Source organism: Hippocampus comes, unplaced genomic scaffold (assembly GCF_001891065.2).
Source record: "Hippocampus comes isolate QL1 unplaced genomic scaffold, H_comes_QL1_v1.1 scaffold61, whole genome shotgun sequence".
NCBI lineage: Eukaryota > Metazoa > Chordata > Actinopteri > Syngnathiformes > Syngnathidae > Hippocampus > Hippocampus comes.
In genome coordinates, this window is record NW_017805501.1 from 431,971 (window position 1) to 452,807 (window position 20,837).

At 44.4% G+C, this 20,837-nt stretch overlaps 1 protein-coding gene and 1 long non-coding RNA gene across 3 annotated transcripts in view; one reads left to right on the forward strand and one right to left on the reverse strand.

Annotated features, from left to right (window-relative positions):
* Positions 1-7,062: 7,062 nt before the first annotated feature.
* Positions 7,063-9,789, reverse strand: LOC109520118 (decorin). The gene is made up of 3 exons (XM_019877092.1): positions 9,620-9,789; positions 9,012-9,537; positions 7,063-8,793 (listed from the first exon to the last, which is right to left on the reverse strand). Exons 1-3 carry the CDS (start codon positions 9,690-9,692, stop codon positions 7,695-7,697), a joined length of 1,698 nt encoding a protein of 565 aa, XP_019732651.1. The 5' UTR covers positions 9,693-9,789; the 3' UTR covers positions 7,063-7,694.
* Positions 9,790-13,559: 3,770 nt separating this feature from the next.
* Positions 13,560-20,837, forward strand: part of LOC109520128 (uncharacterized) — a 20,352-nt gene continuing 13,074 nt past the window's right edge. Inside the window, exons 1-2 of one of the 2 annotated variants that reach the window (XR_002169115.1) lie at positions 13,560-14,547; positions 15,630-15,716. This is a non-coding gene — a long non-coding RNA (uncharacterized LOC109520128). Of the gene's footprint in view, positions 14,548-15,629; positions 18,504-20,837 lie in introns of those variants that run through there. The other variant, XR_002169114.1, reaches the window with a different exon arrangement.

A 20,837-nucleotide genomic window follows, 5' to 3' on the forward strand; every position in this document is an offset into this window, starting at 1 on the left:
GAGATGCCTGCCAGCCTGCCCGACGACTCAATTAATTGTGATTTGCTGGATTTACAAGTTATTACACCAAGGAGCTTAAGTGGAATAATAGCAATCGGAATCGAATGGCAGGCCAAACACCGCTGCCTTCAGGCGAATATTACAAGAGTTCGAGCGCCGGTTTAATATGACTATGCGGTTTTTCCAACCGGGAGACGGGATCAAGCTCTTGATTAGAATCAAGACGGCGTTTCGGAGTGGATGGAACAAGTACGTGCTGAACTCGGCACTTTGCGTCGCAAAGCCAGGCAGGTAAGACGGCGACTTGGAGCTTGCGTTCTGTCGATAATTAAGTCAATGATATTGATCTGCGCGTCAGTCTTATCGGGAAGGAAGTGATGAAATGTTGATGTGTGGTGGGTTGGCCTTTCCAAGCTTGTTCAAGTCACCATTTTTTTTTTTCACCGATTCACTTACATCAATTCATAAATCAGGTCAGAATTGAATGTTTGATGAAATAAATTGAAGCTGTTTGCTTGGCATCCAGTCAGTTTGCTCAGCTATCGCCGCCCGTACAGCCCGAGTAGCCATCTCTCCGTATACTCGTTCATACACCAAACCCAACTGAACATGCACACGTTGTGTGTGATCTCATTTTCCTCCCATCCGTCATTTCCTTCCTCGTGGCCAGTCTCGTCGGCCGTAAATCTGCATTTGCAACCAGTGTGAAGCGGCTACCGAGGAGCTCTAATGGATCCCGCGTATCTTCCCGATTGGCCGGGCTCTCCTCTCTTTCCAGCACGACGACTTGACTTTTGATTGGCGAGCGAGCGAGGGGAGGAGGAAAATGCCAAGATTTCAAATGAAAAAAAATTTTTTTTTCAAAGTCTTACAGACGTTTTTCCCCTACTGCTACTCGTTAGATGCCTTCCAAACAAAATGAATCACACGGAGAGTTAACCCCCCCACCCCTACAAACGGTTCATCATGGCATCGCACTAACTCAACCGATTTGAAGGCCTTTTAACGGCAACAATGTACATCTTGTTCAAGGCAAATGAGCTTTTTACGTTTCTCAAGCCCAAGACAAATAGCTTTCAAAATATGGAAGAAGTTTGACAATGCCGATGGATCACATCTGCATGCGATCAGATTTCTCCAATGCGTTGCCACTCAACAGTTGTCATGAGGCCGGGCATAGTTGCACAGTCTCTGGATTTGATATCATATGCTGCTTGCATGTTAGGGCATCAAAGACTCCTTTTGTGTATTTATTTTTCTTTTTTTTGGGATGGGATTTAATTGTTGTGATTGCGTTGTAAATACTGTTCAAGGGCTCGTAGTGTTTGCCATGTCCCGCCTTGAAATCACACCAGGTGACGCCCACCACTGAACTCCGACAATTAGAAATGATTTTCTTGCATTCTTTTGGTTAGGTAATTATCTATGTATGCTTTTCTCGTGCGTGTTCAGACGTCGTAGGATATTAATGGAATCTGGACAATAACATGACAGGACACATTCAGAGCCAGTGAGTGTTTTTTTTCTTTTTTTGGGGGCGGGGGCATGCGGGGATCGTGGATGTCAGTCAAACGCTCAAGTAAATTTGATGTTTTAATCAGATGCATGTTGAGGGTCGATGTACACATTATTTATTTTTGTTTCGATGATGATTATGATATGCACACATAGACCGGATTGTGAAAGTATTTTTGAATAAATTACATTTTTGCATTTTTTGGTGTGTATATTTTGCTCAAATATTAATGTTGTTTTAATACTATATTAAAATTAAATTACATATTTTTGTTTTATTAATCCATACATGTTATGAGTATTCCTATTAATTTATTTTAATTTTGTCTCCATTTACAAATATTGTATTTTACTGATTTAATTTTCGCTCAATGTATTTTTCATAAAAAATTAAATACGCGCCAAATTTAACTTTGTTTCACTCATTAGTAATAAAATCAATAAGCGTCCCCATGTTTAATGCAATACTGATGGTATTTATATCCAAATTCATGTTTTTTTTTTTTAAATTATCATTTTATATTCATCGAGACATCGTTTCGATTTTGCCTCCCTTGTGTTTTTTCTGTCTCTCCCTGAAGCGTGGAACCGCAACCGTGGCCGTTTCCCAGTCGTCAGGAATGTTGTCGGGACTTCAGTTTATTTGATCTGGACTATAAAATGTGTGCGAAAGTGTACGTGTGTTTGCGTGCGCGTCTGTGCGTGCTTATTGCTTATTGCAAGCACATCAGCAGCATCTGCTCCATTGATTTTTGGAAAAAATCTTGGCCATGTTTGGCAAAAAGTGGCAGCGGCTCTGATGGAAATTTCCCACCAAACATCTTGAAACGTTCGACAAACAACATGGAAAATGTTGCCGGTAGAGGTTGTGGGGATGGTGGTGGGGGGGCTAGGGGGTGTGTGTGGGGGTTTGGTATCCGTGCCTGGAGCAGGAACAAATCAGCCAACATCAGCACATTGCCTGATGAAACGACTTGTGACGTTTTCCCGCTGCTTTTACTGGAAGCTCTTGTCTGGACTTGTCCATCGCGGAAATCGGAGATTTGGCGCCCCATTGGTTTAGTCCATCATCATCCCCGCCCTTGGCAGGCCCGATTGGTCTCCGGGGCTCATCCTGATGCCGTTTATTCCGTTCACTACCCAAGAGAACTTCCTGATTCCGGCTAGACAGGACGAGACAGACGGAAACTGACAAACGGTCGCCCTGCTCCAACCGCATTGATCACTCAACGTCTCGTTTTAACTTTTTTGTTTATTTCTTCAGCCTCGCGGCCTAAACCTGTCTGGAACAGGGTGTCCCCGGCAGAACATAGTAGGGTGATGTCTTGTATGTAATCATGAAAATCACGCTTCATTGGGATGGCGTCACTCAGGGAATCAAACGTATCCGTGCCTAAAATTTGGTGATCACGTTTGCTAGTTCCTACTGCTCTGTCATGTCTAGTCAAATGCATACGTGCCTAAAGCAGTTTTTGGTCCAGGGACCACATGCTGCTGACCTGTTTCCAAGGAGCCAAACATACATACCACGGGCAACTGTGACTAAATCTGCTTTTCTTAAGTGATCACACAATCCTGTGATAAGGAATCAAATGTCAAAGTAATTTGTGCCGAAACCAGTTTTAGTCCAAAGTTACATTCCTGTTCCTGCTGCTGTTATGTTGACTTTAAAGTGATGCCTGTGGGATAAACCAGAGCATCTACATAGGATGGATTGGTCTCTGGGGCTCTTCCTGTCTGAGCACAGTGATGCCAGTTGTTCTGAACAGGATCTCCCTGCATTCCAAATGGCTAGTTCCTTTTCCTGCTTGCTCTAGATTTGACCTTTTGCGACAAAGCTATGCAGTGTCATAGCATTGAAAACAAAGTCAACTCATTTTGTCTCTGGATTGTAACATCTGGGTTATCCTGATTGGACACAGTGGTGATGTTCTGGAACAGGATCTCCCTGCAGTACAGAATGATGGATTGCTGACAAGCCCTCGCAGGCATCACGCATCTCAGAAATGCCGTAACTCAAAGAACATAACGTACAGTAAACGGTAACAGCACCTAAACGAGTTTTCGGTCCTAAGTGATTCCACGTTTCTGTTCCTGCCACGCTAATTTTGAATTCCAAGTGAGGACTTGTAGCAATGACAACCAAGACATATTCTAACAGGACAGATTTGATTCTGGGGCTCTTTCTGATTAGATAGAGGATGTCCTAAGATGTGCTTTACAGCAATTACACTCATAACTTTGATGGCGTACCTCTAGGATCCAAACCAAACAGTCGTAGGTATAGCTGCGCACAAATTAGCGTTTACTCCGAAGCGATCACCATCTTGTTCCAGCTGCTCTCATTTTGCAAGTAGCGGCGCTGTAGCGTCCGCAGCCAAGGCAGCTCGGTTGCCTCTTCCCGTGTACTGCAATTTAAAGTAATGACACCGTACGTTGATCCATTTAAAGCTGTGACACGGACGTGGACTGGTCGTCGATGGCATGCCGCCGTAAGGCCATAAATCGAGTTTTATCACAAGTTTTTCACACGTCAGACTTGTGTGCGCGAAATTAAATATTCTGCCGGTGCTCCTCACTCAAAACATGTGCAGCGGCTGTCGTATTTTTTACTCATTAGGCCTTTCGAACTGATGGCGTACATCTGGATTTCTCAGCGCTCAGCAGTCAATCAGTTTGTTTCTTTTGGATTTTTCCCAGTTTACTCCACCGTCTGCACCACAAACGTCCCGCCGTCACATACAACTTTGTGTCACGGTTCTCCTTCTTGGTCAGACTTAGGTAGTCATGCTCAAAGACACAGTTTAACACTTCTCTCTCACGCCTGAGGATGATATTGGACCTGAGTGCAGGAGGTTAGAACTAAAATTAGGACACATATGGATGACGACAGCGTCACATTTCAGCCTCAATATATCAGTGAGCCCTCAGGAGTGATGTGGTGCGTGCCGGGCTTTTCCAAAGGTTTGGTTTCAAGATGTGTAGAAATGACATGTTTTGGATCCAACGTCCACTCTCAGCCATCATACTTGAATTAAGTTTGATGAAATATCGTAGCGGTCCAGAGCCACTTTTTTTCAGGAAACCAAAAAAAGCAACATCAATGCAGCACGGTGTGAACGTAGAGCACTGTTAGTTGTGATGTGCAAAGTATTAGCAAACCCCTCCCGATTGACACGCTTATTTAGATGTCACCTCAGCGTAAATTATTTTACAAATGGCGAGTTCATAACATGCCGTTTGAACGTTCAGCAGATTTGATGGCAGAATCGTGATGAGTCATTAGAATTGAGCTAAAGTAGCCTACAGTACACTACGTGTGCCCAAATGTCACCTGAAATAAAGAAAAGTGGGCATTTGCTCACATTAGCGCTCACTTTTACAGCTGCCAAATGAGAGGCCTGTGCAAAATCGGCAACACTTTGTGTCAAATGACTCACAATGCATACTTTAGGCACGTTGCTGACTGCTGCAGTCGCCTGCGCTACTTTCTCTCCGCCCGTGACGTCTCAAGAGAGGGCAACTGCTTAGGTAACGTCTGCTCCTGCCGTTGGAAAACTGCGCATCTGACCTTTAACGCCCAGCGACAATTCCCTGACTTTTTGCACACGCCAGCGACGATGTTTTATTGTCCGCTCGCCCGTCTAGACTGCGACTGAGCCTGGACAGGAAGCAGATGGGCAAGCGCTTCCTGCGTTGACCAGCTTTATAGTTTTGCTCCTCGAGGCCGACAGATGGCTGAGAGGAATTTTACAAGACCAACTGTGTTTGTGTGTGTCGCGATGGGACTGATGAAGTCAACATTGATGCCATTAAAAAGCACAGTGGACAATAGAATTGAAATAGTGTCCGGAAAAAGCTCATCGAGTCTCTTCGATTGTGAGAGTGACGAACGGGTTGGTATTCCATTCATTTTTATGGAGTTATTTTTGCGCTCAATCTGTGCTGCACCTGACGGCTGAAAGCAGGGGTGTCAGAAGTGCAGCCCACAGCTCGCCAAATTAGCTGCAAAGCCCATAAAATGCGCAGATGGCTCATTTGCCGCTTGAAGAATTTCCACACTTTGTGGTGGGACTCAACGCTGTTTAGTGGACATTTCTCATGAAAACCATCATGAAACTCTTCACTGAGGATAAAGAATATACGCCAGTGAGCGTTGTTATCTGTCTACATGTGTTGCCTCATTGTTTGTATTGAATTATGTATTGCTGAAGGGATTATACCATTGTCACACAGGTGCTATTTGTTAGCACGTCTATGGAGTTTCCCCACATTGTGATAGCATTAAGCTGGTGGACTTGTAAAATAGGTTGTCACGTCTGAAGGCACCGCTGAATGTAATTTATTGTATTATGCTAGCAGCTGCGTTATGATTATTTAGCATCAGCCGTGTGGAAAAAAAAAAGCTCGCAGTACTTTTTTTTTTGTTTTGTTTTAGTGTTTACAGGCCACGCAAGCTGCTCCTGTTCGGACTCCCTCTGTCCGTTTTTTTCGTGGAGCTACTCCGGCGGGTGGGGGGGGAGGATCGTGGTCTTACTGGAAATGCTGTTAAAAAGAAGGGGCTCTTACTTTTGAAAAGGCACAATGTGATGACAGGGAGCATGCCGTGGATGGTGCTTGAGATGTGTGTGGAGGTCCCTCTGGCTCCCATGGTTCCCCTCCTTCCCTCCACTCCTCTCTTGACTAGCTCAAGCGCCACCTCCTTTCCCTCGCGTGCAATCGCACTCTGCTGTGGATCCGAGGTGCCAGTTAACCCTTCACCAGGATTCCCCCCTCCACCCACTCTCTATTTCTTCAAGAAGACGACAATGAATGTCCGAGTTTGTAGTCACCGCTACAGTTAGGGAAGCATTTTAAAAGGATCCCCTTTTTTACCTTGTCCAGGTATTTTCACTTAACCCCACCCCCCAAAAAAGAGGCCTTAAAAGTAGTCACAAAAAATTCACTTGATATGTGGTTGGACTTCTAGTCAAGCTGGATGTGGTCAGAACCACAACACATGGGCTTGCTTTAAGGCTGTGACTAAACAACAAATGTTAGTGGCTGAACAAGTGATTAAAACAAAATCTGGAAACACTTGAGTTAAAGCATTGCAGCATTTTGTTACAAAATGCCCCAAAAGTCAATCCCACTTCGTACACCAAAATGTAAAAATTAGATTTTGGCTGCACCTGATTGTATTCTTAACCCTGCGTACTGTAAATAATATCCAGGTACTTGTGATTTGGGTCAGGGTCCTGCTGGACTGTAGGGAGGTGCTGGTGAGGCTTCCGCCCGGCCACAGCTCTTCCCTTCCCGGACACTGAGCCAACAGCGCTTGGATCCATCCTCCATCCTCCCCCCATCATCCCTCCTTTTTCTCTCCTCTTCTTCACTCCCTCCCTCGCTCCTCATCGTCATTCTCAGCGCCTTGGTGGGTGCGGTGCCACGTTGCCGTGATGAATTGAATCACGGCGGCGCACAGCATACGCGAGCAAATCGCATTCTGCACCGAAACATCTTTATTTTCTTCGTAAAAAGTTTTGGGAGTTTAAAAAAAAAAAAAAAAAAACGTCCACATGCACATTTATTTAATTTTTTTTTTGCCTAAATGACAGTTTTGTGCAAACATGAGGACATTTATCGCTTCGCAATATTCTCTCTGTACTCTACTGCCATCTAGTGGTCACATAGCTCGCTCAAGCAAGCCTCTCATTGGTTTTGTTGAGCGAAGCAGCACAGTACAGTGCTTTATTTCTATTTGGAGCGTCAGAAAATATACATCTTGACCATACGATATAGTAGCACACGTTGGCAATCTTAAAACAAACATTTTTTTTGGGGGGGGGCGACGTTTCATTGGTATTAAGAGAGCAAAAAGGTATCCTATTTATAGATTGGATACACAGATTATTATAAATATATCCCCCTCCGCCCACAGAAATGCAGGAAAACATTTGCAGGACTTTATCAAGAAATAGGTGGCAATGGTTAAGAAGAAACTGTTATTCGGTTCAGTAAAAATCTAATGCTGAGCGATTATCATTAGTACAAAGTTACCTGCACGGGTCATGAAAAATTAAACAATCTCCTGGTGTCATAAAATGACCAAAAATTAATCCCGCTTCTTATGCCAAACGAAAACAATACATTTTAGTATCCCAGCAGTCATATATGCCTCTTTTCCAGTGGCTTTTGTCTCAGTAGAAATGCACAACCTGAAATCCCCTCAAGCACCTGAAGGCCTTGGAGTCCAGCTTTCCCATGTCCATCAAATTGTCCGCTAACTGCACTCGGACAAGCCCGCTGAGGCTTGAGCCCGCTTGACCCCAGCAGAAGGCGTCCCGAGGCACCGACTGGATCTTGTTGTGAGTGAGCGCCAACGAGCGGAGGCCCTGCGGAAGCTGTCTGGGCACCTGGCTCAAGGCGTTGTGGCAAAGGTCCAGCTGGTGCAGGGTGCGCAAACTCAAGAATGCGCCCGGGGCCACTTTGGAGATCTTGTTCCAGGCCAGGCCCAGATGTTCCAGGTTCTTCAAGGAGTTGAAAGCGACTCTTCCAATTGCGGAGATGAGGTTGCCCTCGAGGTTTAACGTTTTGATGGACGAGGGGAGGTGTCGGGGTACTTTTTGGAGTCGGTTGCCCTCCAGGTTGAGACTCTCCAGGTGGGACGCTTGGATGAGAGCGTCTTTGGGCAGGCCCTTGTTGCTCAGTCTATTGGCACTCAGGTCCAAAATCGCCAGCCGGGATTGCCCATTGAATGCTTTGCCGCCGAAGTGCTCGATGAGGTTGCCTCTGAGGTACAGCTCCTTGACGGACAGAGGCAACCCAAGGGGGACGCTCGTCAGTTGGTTGTGATCCAGGTTCAAAGTCCTCAAGTGTTGCAGGGGGGACAGCACGGCATCCGGAAGTGATCCCGATCCTTCACCCAAACTGTTGTTGCTGAGGCTTAACACCAAAAGGCCACGACAGCGAGCCCAATATGACTCGGACATCACCCTCACGCGGTTGTTATCCAGGCGAAGCTCCTCGAGGGAAGCCGGAAGGTCCGTCGGTACACTCGCTAGCAGGTTCCCATCCAGGTAGAGACGTTTCAGGGCTGGGACGCCCTCGAACGCCCCCTCCACCGAGTCGTCTGTCAGGCGATTTTTGCTCAGGACCAGGAACTCCAAAGAGGCGTATCCCCGGAGGAGGTCCAGCTGGATGCTGTTGATGTGGTTGTTCATCAGCAGGATGTAACGTGAGCTGTAGGGGATGCCGTACGGGATCTTGTCCGCCGATTTGTCTGAGCACTGGACCACCCTGGAAAACAGGCAGATGGAGGACATGAACCACTTCTGTTTATGGGACACTTTTTTTTTTCAGTGGGTTGACACGATTTTCATTGGGCATCTCCCAGTTCAGTTTTTTTTTTTCCTCTGTGCAAACCACCCAGAAAATTCCATTTGCGATCGATTCAATGCCATGAGAATTAAATGGCCTGGATGAATGAGAATATAATGACAGGCATCATGTCTTACCCTCCATAGCAAGCGCAATCCGGAGGACAGTAGTTGTCCTTGAAGTAAGGAAAATGCTCCGTCTTTTTGGTCTTCATTTCTTTCACATTTTTTCCCCTTCCATTTCGCTTGCGATTTCCAATACGTGCATTTTTCTCGCTTTTGACTGAAGGCTCGGTCACTGTTTGGTCATACTCTCGTCTTTCAATGATGGCGCTTGTCGTTCTTGTGCCTGCGGCGTTCCTCACAGGTTGGGCTTCCGCATCTGGGTTAGAATAATGTCTCGGAAGCACCTTGGTGAGGACGTCTTCCATTGGTGTGATGGACTTGGGGTCCTCGGGAGTCACATTTGAGAAGATGCTGGGAGCTTCTGGATTGGAAAAAGATTGAGGAGTCGGAGTACCACGAGGCACACTATTTGATTTGTTTTGGATGATCCCTGCCACCAGCATGCTCTCCCGCTCTTCTTGCAGTGCGTCTCTGTTGGCATCTTTACTCTCCTCTTTTCTATTTGTTAACCATTCATGCATGTCCAAAACTTCTAGTCCTAAAATCACAAGGTCAAAACATTTACCAAGTTTTCTATAAGCCAGCGTGGGATTTTTATACATTTTTTTCCCGGTACTTACCGGCACTTGGTTGTCGGATGGACAAATGTAAAGGCGCAATGATGAATAAGAGCAGGAGTGTGAGAACTTCCATCTCATCTGTTGACCTCAGAATCGTGTGTGAGGGTTATTAAATGGGAAAGTTAATATAATGAGCCTAAATAACGGGTCATTGTATCAGAAGGACTTCAAGTACATACCGGTGAGGACGTCTTCCATCGGTGTGATGGACTTGTGGTCCTCGGGAGTCACAGTTGAGCAGATGCTGGGAGCTTCTGAATTGGAAAAAGATTGAGGAGTCGGAGTACCACGAGGCACACTAATTGATTTGTTTTGGATGATCCCTGCCACCAGCATGCTCTCCCGCTCTTCTTGCAGTGCATCTCCTTTGGCATCTTTACTCTCCTCTTTTGTATTTGTTAACCATTCACGCACGTCCAAAACTTCTCGTCCTAAAATCACAAGATCAAAACATTTACCAAGATTTCTATAAACCAGCGTGGGGTTTTTATACATTTTTTCCCGGTACTTACCGGCACTTGGTTGTTGGATGGACAAATGTAAAGGCGCAATGATGAATAAGAGCAGGAGTGTGAGAACTTCCATCTCATCTGTTGACCTCAGAATCGTGTGTGAGGGTTATTAAATGGGAAAGTTAATATAATGAGCCTAAATAACGGGTCATTGTATCAGAAGGACTTCAAGTACATACAATTATAGAAGACAGTTGCGATGAAAAGATGACAAGCAAAAAAAAAAAAATCAAAATACCTGATGCTGAACTCCTTGTGTGTCCAAGCCCAGCTCCCGTTTGAGGCTTATCCCCGATGTTTTTTGTGTGTGTGTGCCGTACAGAATCCCCCCCAGACGCAACGAGTCAACCTTTGAACCGCAGGCCACCGCCATCAGCCCCCCTACCCCCCTCCGAGCCTGCAGATGACTTAAATGATCCATGTTCACACTCAAAATGCCTTTTTGGGGAAGAGGATTGTCACACGTACCCTCAATCTGAGATCAATGGCGGGAAATGAGGACAGGCCCAGCTGGGAGGTCAGAGGTGACTATTGTTTTTTTGTTTTTTGTTTTTTTTAAACGGCAACTGCTGCTTGGAAGTTAGCATCCTGGTGTGTAGATGGGCCTGACTACAATCTTTGACCTCTGTGCTCCTTCAGGAAGTCTGGACCAATGATAAGTTAAATCTAACTTGTGTTTGACTTGAATGGCTGAAATTATGTGTAAAATATATATAATTTATACTTGAAAAATTATTGTACTCGTTTGACATATAAAACCCCAAAGCACCGAAACCAAATGCAGGGTCAAAATTTGAGAAAGAGAGAATATTTACATCCTTTTTGGACAAGCAAAAGTCGCAATAAAAATAGATTTTAAAAAGTGTCTGTTGCTGTGATAAACCGGAAATTACAAAATATAGAAATAAAATGTGATGGCGTTTTCAACTAATTTGCTGTAATAAGTTAATTGAATTTGGAGGGGACAAAACGAAATCCCAATAAAGAATATTAATTTAATGAAATAAAATCCTTTGAAGAACTGTCCAAAAATACGAAGTCACACAAACATACTCAATGTTGCCAACTAGAGTGAGAAAACACCAAATGCAAGACGACAAAAAAACAAAACAAAACAGAACATGCAGTTCCATCAATGTCCACCAGAGAGCAGCCGACCCCTACGGAGGAGACGTACATGAGTGGCTTTTGCATTGCATAACACGTCAGAACATCATACATTAAATAGCTTTTGAAATGATCCATGTTACATAACCACACACATACATCCAAATTTGTCCTCATTTGAAAATTCCCAAATCTCAAACAGGCAGCTTTCAACTTCTGTATGTGAGCTCGAATGTTGAAATCTGTCCGAATGATTAGCAGTTGATTATTCATTTCCAGTGAACTGATATCTTCATTGGAATGAGGTCATCGCCTGAGAAGTGGTTCGTACGTTTGTTGCAGCACACACAAAACACAAGGTCAGGGCAAGGCGGCAGTAAAAGGTGGAAAATGGGATCAAGAAGCCTTGTTGCGCTTCAGTAATATTTGTAGTATTAGTGCAAAGTGGGAAGTAAGATAAGATAAGCCTTTATTTGTCCCGCAATGCTATTAGTGCAAAGTGGGAAGTACTGTATATTATTACACTGGTCAACAGCCAATTTTAATCAGGGATGGCTTTATGTGTCCCCAATATTTCTATGCTGATTTCAAACATGGCTTTACTATTTTTTTGGGCGAGCACATGAGGGTAAAAAGCTTGCGCAATACGGATGTTACGCGTTGTAATTTATAGCTTTGACCTTTGAGAAAAAAAAAATTCCACCTGTTGTGGAACCTCACCCGCTTAATTCGTAAATGTTTACTAAATATATTACTATATTACATATGCTAGAGAAAAACAAGGGCAACGGGGAAAAAAAATCTAGAAAAATGCACTTGCCTTACTGATTTCAAAACATTTGGACAAATTTGTTGACCAGTGTTAGCGACAACTCCTAGCATGGCCTAGCCGAGCCTAGTGTAGCCCCTCCTTCCTCCCCATCTGCTTGTCTGCTGACTGAAGCGTCACCGGCGAGGAGAACAAGGCCGAAGGCCAAAGGTCGCAGACTGTGATTGATTTTGTTGTTGCCTCCTCATGGGCGTGAGTGCACACAATCTTTTTTTTTTTTTTACTTTCCTGCTACTCCACATCCCGAATGAACAAAAGATCATTTTTCAGTTTTCAGCATGTTATGACATGCCATCTCGATTTCAGGAACACTTAGTTGTAGTGACCTAAATGCAGCACCAGAACTTTAAACAAATAAAAAATAAAAAAAATTGGAAGGGTGCCCACTGGGATGTGTGTTCCAGTTTTTGAATTTATTTTGAAATCTCCCATAGACAATTCCATGAATGCAAAGTAAAATTAAATATTCTCAAAGACTAACATACAGACTAGCACATACAAGGTGTTTGAGTCAATCACAGTTTTATTTTGGGTGTATCCTTTTCCTTGCTAGAGAAGAAAATTCTGTTTTTGTCCAAGGAACCAGCGGATGCCGCCTTTACCGTGCCTGCAAATCCAAATATTATTCCGCTCGTAGTCCCGTTGAGGCGGCGGCGGCTCACCGTGTTGTCTTAACCCTACCCAGAATACCTTCCAACCAAATTAAACTCGTGTTTTCGTGTACGATAGGCATGTGGGAATACAGGGACGGCAAGAGAGCTGAAAGGATTAATTTTTGCGGTGGGGATGGGGGGGGCTGAAAAATGAGAAAAGCTTTTCTAGGCCGTTTGTTTCCAGTTCTTTCTCTGGATCACATCACGGCCTTGCAACGTGGTGGGTCATTGTGCCCCGATTGCATGACATCCGGCCGTGGAACAGGCTGATCCAAACAACAGAAATTGGCCAAACAGGCACAATTTGTGGAAATGGCACATCGGCTCCAGGCCAGAATATGAAGGATGTTGAAGTTGTGGAGCTGCGAGTAGTTTACATATTCTTTTTAAGGCTAGACAGCCATACTCTGCATTTATCGAGACATTTGCAGTCTGCAGACATGCAACAAGTGTGACAGGATTGTGCAGAAATGCATAATATACTCATAAGACTTGAATTGTCGCAGGAGCAGATGGGCAAACAAAGCTGGACCTGCTGATTTAGGTCATTGAATTTGTCATATGCACTAGTTAACATTAAGGCAAATCCCCACAAAATATGCAAGACTGTATTCCTTCTCAAAAACAATCACAACAGAACATACAACGAAGGGCTGTTGTGCAATTAATGCACGGTGATAATCCTTCTCCCCCACCCCTTGATATCGTTCACTTTTAAACCCGGAAATGAGCGCTGTAAACAATTAAAAACATGCCAGTTGGAGGAAAAAAACGTAGTTTGGTTGAAAAAGCAGCGAAAGTACAGAACCGACATGACTTTTTCAAAAACAAAATGCATGCGTGCGTGTGCTTGTCTTCGACGCGACAAGGCTTTGCGGTGACATCCCGCTGCTTTTCAATGGGACAGCTGTGCGTGTGTGTTTGTGTGCGTGAGTGTGAGGGCGTCCCTACGTGGCGCAGGCTGCCTGGCAACTGTCCTCTCATTGGTCCGCTGTCCGACCGCCTCCGACCAATAGTGTGAGAGCCGTGATGCGGAAGTCAACGGCTGACAAAAACCACAATGGGTGAAGACGAGGAGGGGGGCAAAAAACAACCTCGACACTGTGGGAAAGTTTTGGCAAGACTAGGTTTAAAGTGTTAGAAGTGGTAAGTTTTTTTTTTTTTTGTAGTTTGAACAGTGAATGTAAGCATTCCAAACAACTTTACTGAGCACATATGAAATTATCTGTCTATATAGTCAGACCATGTTCACAAACAATTGCCCTTCTTAGGTGAGAGAATTCACTTTTCACCAAATAGTTCCCCCCTCGTTTTCCTTAAAATTGATAAGCATGGCTGTAATCTGTGACATTTTCAAAAGTCAAATACAAAAATCCCCCCCCCCCCCAAAAATCTTATTCGACCTGTGGATGGTCAAATGAAATAAAAGCCTTATGAACACATTTCTTTGGGCCATTTGGAGTGACTAACCAAGGGGATGGCTTTATTTGTCACAGGCTTTTCGGTTTGGCAAGCCGGGACTTGCCGCAGCCGAACCTGCGTTTGCAACAGCTTGGAGTGGGCTTTTGTGGGATTTGAGTCTCATCTCAGGGGGATAATGGATGTTTGTTTTCACTGCGGGCCGTGACGCACGTGCTAGCTCGCCTGGGAGGCAGGGACAAGAAAGGTTGCAGAAAATCTACCCTATTCGGCAAAATTTTGTGGATTGTGTACATGACCAGTGTTGATTGACTAACTAATTTATCCTGTAATTTCCCCACAGTATCGCTTGGTGCTGCAGTTACAGCTTCTTATGAAACCGACATGACCGACCTGAATCGAGAGAAGGTGAATTTTTCATAATAATAATACATCCATCCATTATACTGTGCACCTAATATAAGTGTAAACGTAAAAAATAATACTCTTAGCTGTGATATCGCAGTGTTCTTTGTTTGCTCAATTCTTTTGCTGTATAAGAGAAAAAAAAACATGTTAAGGCGGTGGCAGGAACTGAGTCAGTGGGAAGGAAAATAAGCAATAATCATGATAATGGTGATGATGACGATAATGATGACACAGCTTCCTCGCACATTAGGTACATGGCAACCTGGCACCAATGCAGGTTTCATAAACCAAATGAGTCTAAGTTTAAGTCTACAAAAACTAATTGCATGCTCAATATTGACACTTCCCACTGCAGTAAATATTAAAACCATTAAAATGTTCCTTCTTGCAATAACAACATTTGCATGTAGGTCATCCGACATGCTGACTTCTCATCGTCATGAAGGGGCGTTGGTAAGCTATGACTTGGCTTCACATGTTGCTGGCATTGGCAGTTCATTGGCTAATACCTCCTATAAAACGCATCCAGACCCCCCCCCCCAAAAAAAAAAACAAACAAACAAACAAAAACATCAAAACACGTCCAGGACCACATGGCCACATGTGAGAAATCAGTTTCATCGTACTCTCACTGCATTGCCCAGACAATCTGAGTTTAATCCAGAGTCCAGTCCTGGATTATGATGTCTGCTCCACCCCCCCTTTTTTTTTGCATTATGGAAATCAGACCGGATTAAACAGATTTTGAGGGGTGGGGGCTACAATATGAGTCCCAATTTCTGTTTCCCTGACAACGATGATTACAGATGTCATTCCCGGATTATTCTGCCTCGAATCAAAACAGAACGTTTAGCCTGGACGACGTTGCTATGGCAGCTGTGTTTTGCTCTGACCTTTTTGTCGCTTATAATTTCGCAAATGTGGTTTCGGATGAAGGCGATCCGAGCAGATGGTTTACTGACTCTTTTGTGAAGCACCCCATCAGAACTCCCTTTAGCCTCGCGATTTCCTTTTTCTTTCGTCCAGTGCTCTGCTAAAAATGTGCTGAAATGCCAAAAAAATGTGCTGTTCTTTTTTTCCAGTGGCAGCGGTCCTCAAGGACTTTCCCCGACGGTCATCTGACTCATGGAGGTCAATCAGCATGGCTCTGAGAAGAACAACTACAGCAGGTAAGTCAGTCAAGCATACATCAACAAAAAAAAGTCCTTTCACACTCGCCACCCGAGCCGTGTTTTGCCCGGGTCAGTGTACGATGTAAAAAAAAATCTTTATTTTGACTGATATAATCCATCCCAGTTGGACAGTGTCGTGTCTTTACACAGCAGATTCAATTTCTCACCTTTATATAAATATATCAGATGGAATGGTGATGTCATCATTTTCCATCCAAAATATGCAAGATGAACACAGTGATATAAAATGTGAACATCACCTTGAAAGTCAACCCTCGTCATGTCATCGCTTAGATTTTTATCAGGCTAAACTGTTATCTCTGGTTGCTTAGTGACTAATTCACCATTTAAAAAAAAAAAAAAAACGTCGGGGGGAGAGTCATTTGCATATAGCAAAATAAAAAGCCAGGGCAAGTAAACAGTCGGAGGGCCGATTCTAATAGCAGTTTTGAAAGAATGAAAGCGATTAAAAAATATTTGACGTGTGTGTCTTGGGTGTGTTTTTCCACAATGCCTCATTATGACATTCATCAAATGCAGGCGTCACGTTTCATAACTCACTCCAATCAGGTAACAAAGCGCACAAAGACTCAATGGTGGAGAAAATAAGGAGGCTCGTTGGTTTTATGTTACGCTAGCCCTGTGCTAACGAAGTGCAAATATGAGAGGTACTCCGGTGAATAGATAATATTGCTGAGCAGAGGAGCCAATGCCCCCCCTTTCTTTTTTTTTTTGCCCTCCATTATCTGAAGGTTTCTTTAATCACACACAGGGCTCACTCAGCCCCAGAAGGGACTGAAGCATTATTATCTTTTACGGGAATAACACGGCATGTAAGCAGAGAATAATGTTCCTAAGCAACTGCTGACAGTGTATCGCGCCCATACATATGCATGTACTTTTTTTTTTTTTTTTAATTAACCGCATGCAAGCATGCATGCAAGCTGTCAAATACATGCCAAGGTAACAGGTGGCGCTTTGACCCTATCTTTAAGGCGAAGAAAGTCATACGTGGGAAAGACACAACAAAATTGTCCTGAGCGATTTGATTCTCCTACCAAGCTGTTTAAATTGAATTTCACTGAAGTTCCTAAAATGGATTTCTTAAACGCTCAAACTGAATGTCAGTTTTCATAGCAACAGAGTACATCACAAAATGTGCTTTTTATTTGTTGTTGTTGCGGTCAGGTAGCAATGGTCCTTTGTATGGAAAGCATATGATTCATTTTTGACATCCTCGATTGCCAATAGGCATCATGTGCAGTGAGGCCATCTGCCCCTCTGAGGGTGGGCAAACTTTGAAAAACTCCCAAACGAAAAATAAAAGAACATGAATAATGGCTCTCCTATCTGTGGTTATTTATGTATTCATTCATTCATTCATTCATTCGGGGAATAATTGTGCCCGCGGTGCATTCTTTGACAAATACGAGCGCCTCGTATTTGCGTAACCCTCCGTTGCCGTGCCGCCATTTCATAACCGCCTTTTTTTTTCGACAACGTTTGTTTATTGGCTTCCCACTCAACTGCCGGGGCTCAGTAACATGATCAGAATTTTGTCAAAGTGGCTCTTGTACTTCAAAAGTACATTCTTGGATCTTAAGGGCTTGTAAATAATCGGCCTTTTGGGATAAATTTACATAGATTGAACCTCGAGGGTTACGGGAATGTACTGTACTGTTTGACTGCATCTAAAAAGTATCATACTGTATCTTCTGGCCTTGTTATTTAAAAAAAACACACAATAGACAGAACACTATCCAGGGGCTTGTTTTCCCTCAACATTTGAATAACATCTTGTTAAGTGACCCGATGACCTTTATTACATTTGCTATGCAATATGCCCAAAGGCACAAACATACTCACCGCCTCGCTGTTGGTCCGTAGCCAGATTCTCATGATGTTCATCACCATCTGCTTAAAAGATGGATTACAAGCCGCGCAAACGTTTTGCACCAGACATTTGGGTTTCAACCTTGTGACTTTTAAAAATCGAACGTCCCGCAATGTGCAGAATGTACCCCGTAAATGCAAATGTAACTGTGCGCAGAATTTATTGACTTATTATTATTTGGCTTTTTTAACCGCAATTCATGCCGAGACGTGACTATTGTGTTGCGCAAGCCTCACGAATCACACCGGCTGCCGGCTCTGATCGGTCTGCTCCGAGTTCCTCGGGCTTTGCTGCCTAATGTCGGCATCGTGCTCCCGCAAAAATTAAGTTGGCAGTTGTGCCGAGAGCACACATGGCATTGTGTCAACAAGGTGTCGTTGATGGTTGTACTGCGGAAAAATACAAAAAAAACCCGTCACTGGTATTTAATGATTAACCGATTCATTATAATGCAGTCAGGCTTGGCGGTTTAGTCTAACAGCATATTTTAATAGTTGCTTCTCAGACCACAAATGACGAGCGATGGACCTACCTTGCTAATAACAACCACAAGCAAGATGCTAATCAGCTGCGAATGAGCGACGGTACTTTTTGAATCCAATCCATAAAGACTGGGCACATAATCCATTACAGCATTTGAATTTGAATGGACGAAAAACGTATACAATTTCCAGGTGGAGCCATTTTGCTTTCATTATGCCTCTCCTGTGAATCACTCTTACCAATGAGGCACTTTTATCCACGCACACGGAACTTGGAAGACTCGCTCGCTGCCTCCTGCTCATCAATATGTCATTCAAAACAACACGACAGCAGTGACAGCAAGTGGAGCAAAAGCTGCTTCGAGCGAATGTCAGCGACGCGACCGGGCGGTGACGACGACGGGTTGATGCGCGCTGAAAAAAACCCTCAGCAATGACTTGAGTGGGCTTGCGGGTTTACTGTCGCCATGACATCTGGATCCCGCCGACTGGCTTTTTTTGGCGCACGGGACGCCTGTTGACAGTACCGATGCGTCATCGGGCGGCAGTCATTGCGTAGCGCAGCACTCGGAGGATTATCTGTTGTCGTTAGTATCGGGGTAATGGATAACTTGACTAATTGACCCTCCTGTATTTTTCATAACAAACCTTTCTGTCGGGCCATGAGTCAACAGCGAATGTTTCGTGAAGTCATTTGTAATTTGAAGTGCAACTTGTCCCCCGATGCCCCTCCGAGCCAAACATTGTGTGCGCGCTTGCCGCGGGGATTGAAATTTGCCCGGCGTGGTGCTTTGTCCATTGTTTGACGCGATAAATACCGCCTGCTGCCGCCGTAATCGGCTTCTGGGGTTGCTCAAGCAGTTGGGATTGCGTTATCGTTTGTCAGCGTGTGAAAATGTGATGCAAAAGTTAAAGCTCTTGCAGCCGCTACAAGTGATGGCTTGATGGTTGTATTTTGCCAAACAACAAAATGTAGTCACACATTTCGGAAGTGTGTAAAAATAGGTCATTTTGGTGGGTCTGTTAGAATTCTCGCCGCCGCCGACGCTTTTGAGTTGTTTATCTCGCAGCGGTGTATGTCGGCGGGATTAGTGGCAAAGCGGTACAAACAAATGGAGCTAAGTAGGTACAAATTCCCTAAATTCGTTATGTCAGGCATCAAACACCTTGGGATTTAAAAAAGACAAGTTGGATTTCACGTTTGTCTTTTTGCTCTACTGTCCCAAACACTCTCAGAGGCTCATTTGCACCTCTGTAGCAGCCTCCACTGAACCGTTGCCCGGGTCATAGCTTTGACCTTCAGCCAACCGAGCTACTATGGCAACGGAGCCTTTCCAGGTTCACATTTACGGAACGTGCCGCAAACGGCGTGGCGGATTTTGTGGCATTTTAATTCGAAAGGCCATTTACTCAAATTGCCTGTCGGAGCTTCGAATCTATTAATCACTGCTGCTCTCGTCCGAACTTTCGTATGTGACATCACAGACTGCTGTTTGTTCTTGTGCAGCTGTGAAGTCTGCCCGGCAGTAAAAACCGTCCCTTTGTCTGCCCTTCCTGGAAAATTGCTTCATAAATGTGACAATAATGGTGCGCTGCATCAACAGTACGTCACGTCGCAGAACAATTGAAGCAGTTGGAGGTCGGTGGAACATTGCCTCAAGGTAAGGGTCACCATAGAAACACTGGGTGGCCCTTTTTATTTTTTATTTTTTTGCGTCAACCGGCCCCTGAATAAGGAAATCCTGTTTGAACAAGACAAAACTCTCTTTCTTTCTGACCTGTCCCTGAAATACGTGATCGCGCACATGCTGGTCTTGCCATAAAATTCTGGACCAGACCCTAAGAAGAAAAAGGGATGTTTAAAAATACACTTTCAGGTTTCGCAATTGACTCTTGCTTGCCCTGTACCATAATTAGGAAGGGCCAATCCAAAGTGACAAGCATATACTTGGGCTCGCGTCAACCATTAGCACCAAACAGGAGAAAATATGATGCCGTCCTCATGCCGAATCCAGAAATATACTCATGCGTGACAATACCATTAGCGTAAACACGCAGCGCCGCCTCACTCTTAATGCATGTGTGGCTACAACTACACGCATACTTTGCCCTATTTTTCCGCATAATGATGCTCCTCGGGTCCCCAAATAGAATTTTTTCCCTCCCCATTATTTCTAGAATCTATCACACATGCAAATAATTGGTGCTATGAAAACATGTTTGTTCTGCGAATTATCACACTTCACCAGAGATGAGCTGTTAAGTGACAGGAAAAAAAAACAAAGAATGTGAATCTTAAGTTTGTTTCGTAGTTGCACTGCCCCCGTGGTGCCCTACATCAGTCAGCTTGTTCGCAACACCAAAAGTGAATTCGCTATGCAGACCAGGCGTGTGTCTGCATAGTAACGCATCTCGCCAAGGCACGAGGTGGGGGGGCAAAACTCGGAGACTAACGTGTGTGTGCGTCTGTCCGTGTGATTGTCTGGTGCAGTGGATGCAGTCTGCAGGGGGTCTGTTCCTTTTTGTCAACCACTCGCCTTCAACAGCCAATCAGATCATGCGCTAAAATGGCTACCCATGCCCTGACAGTAACCTCACGCGCGCACACGCACGCAGATGTTGCCCACGCAGACACACTTCATTGCCATGTAAAGTGCAAGCCGAGGCATTCACGACACTCTGACCTCATTTCTTCCCATGTTTGTATGCCTCCACTGGGGTTGGAGGGTTCAGGGGATGGAG

What these genes read in the sequence shown, in the direction of transcription:
- LOC109520118 (XM_019877092.1), bottom strand. Translation starts at nt 9,692, where the DNA reads ATGGAAGTTCTCACACTCCTGCTCTTATTCATCATTGCGCCTTTACAT. An exon ending in CATCCGACAACCAAGTGCCG is followed by an intron (nt 9,538 to 9,619) that starts GTAAGTACCGGG and finishes TTGTGATTTTAG; the next exon opens with GACTAGAAGTTTTGGACATG. An exon ending in GATTGCGCTTGCTATGGAGG is followed by an intron (nt 8,794 to 9,011) that starts GTAAGACATGAT and finishes CCTGTTTTCCAG; the next exon opens with GGTGGTCCAGTGCTCAGACA.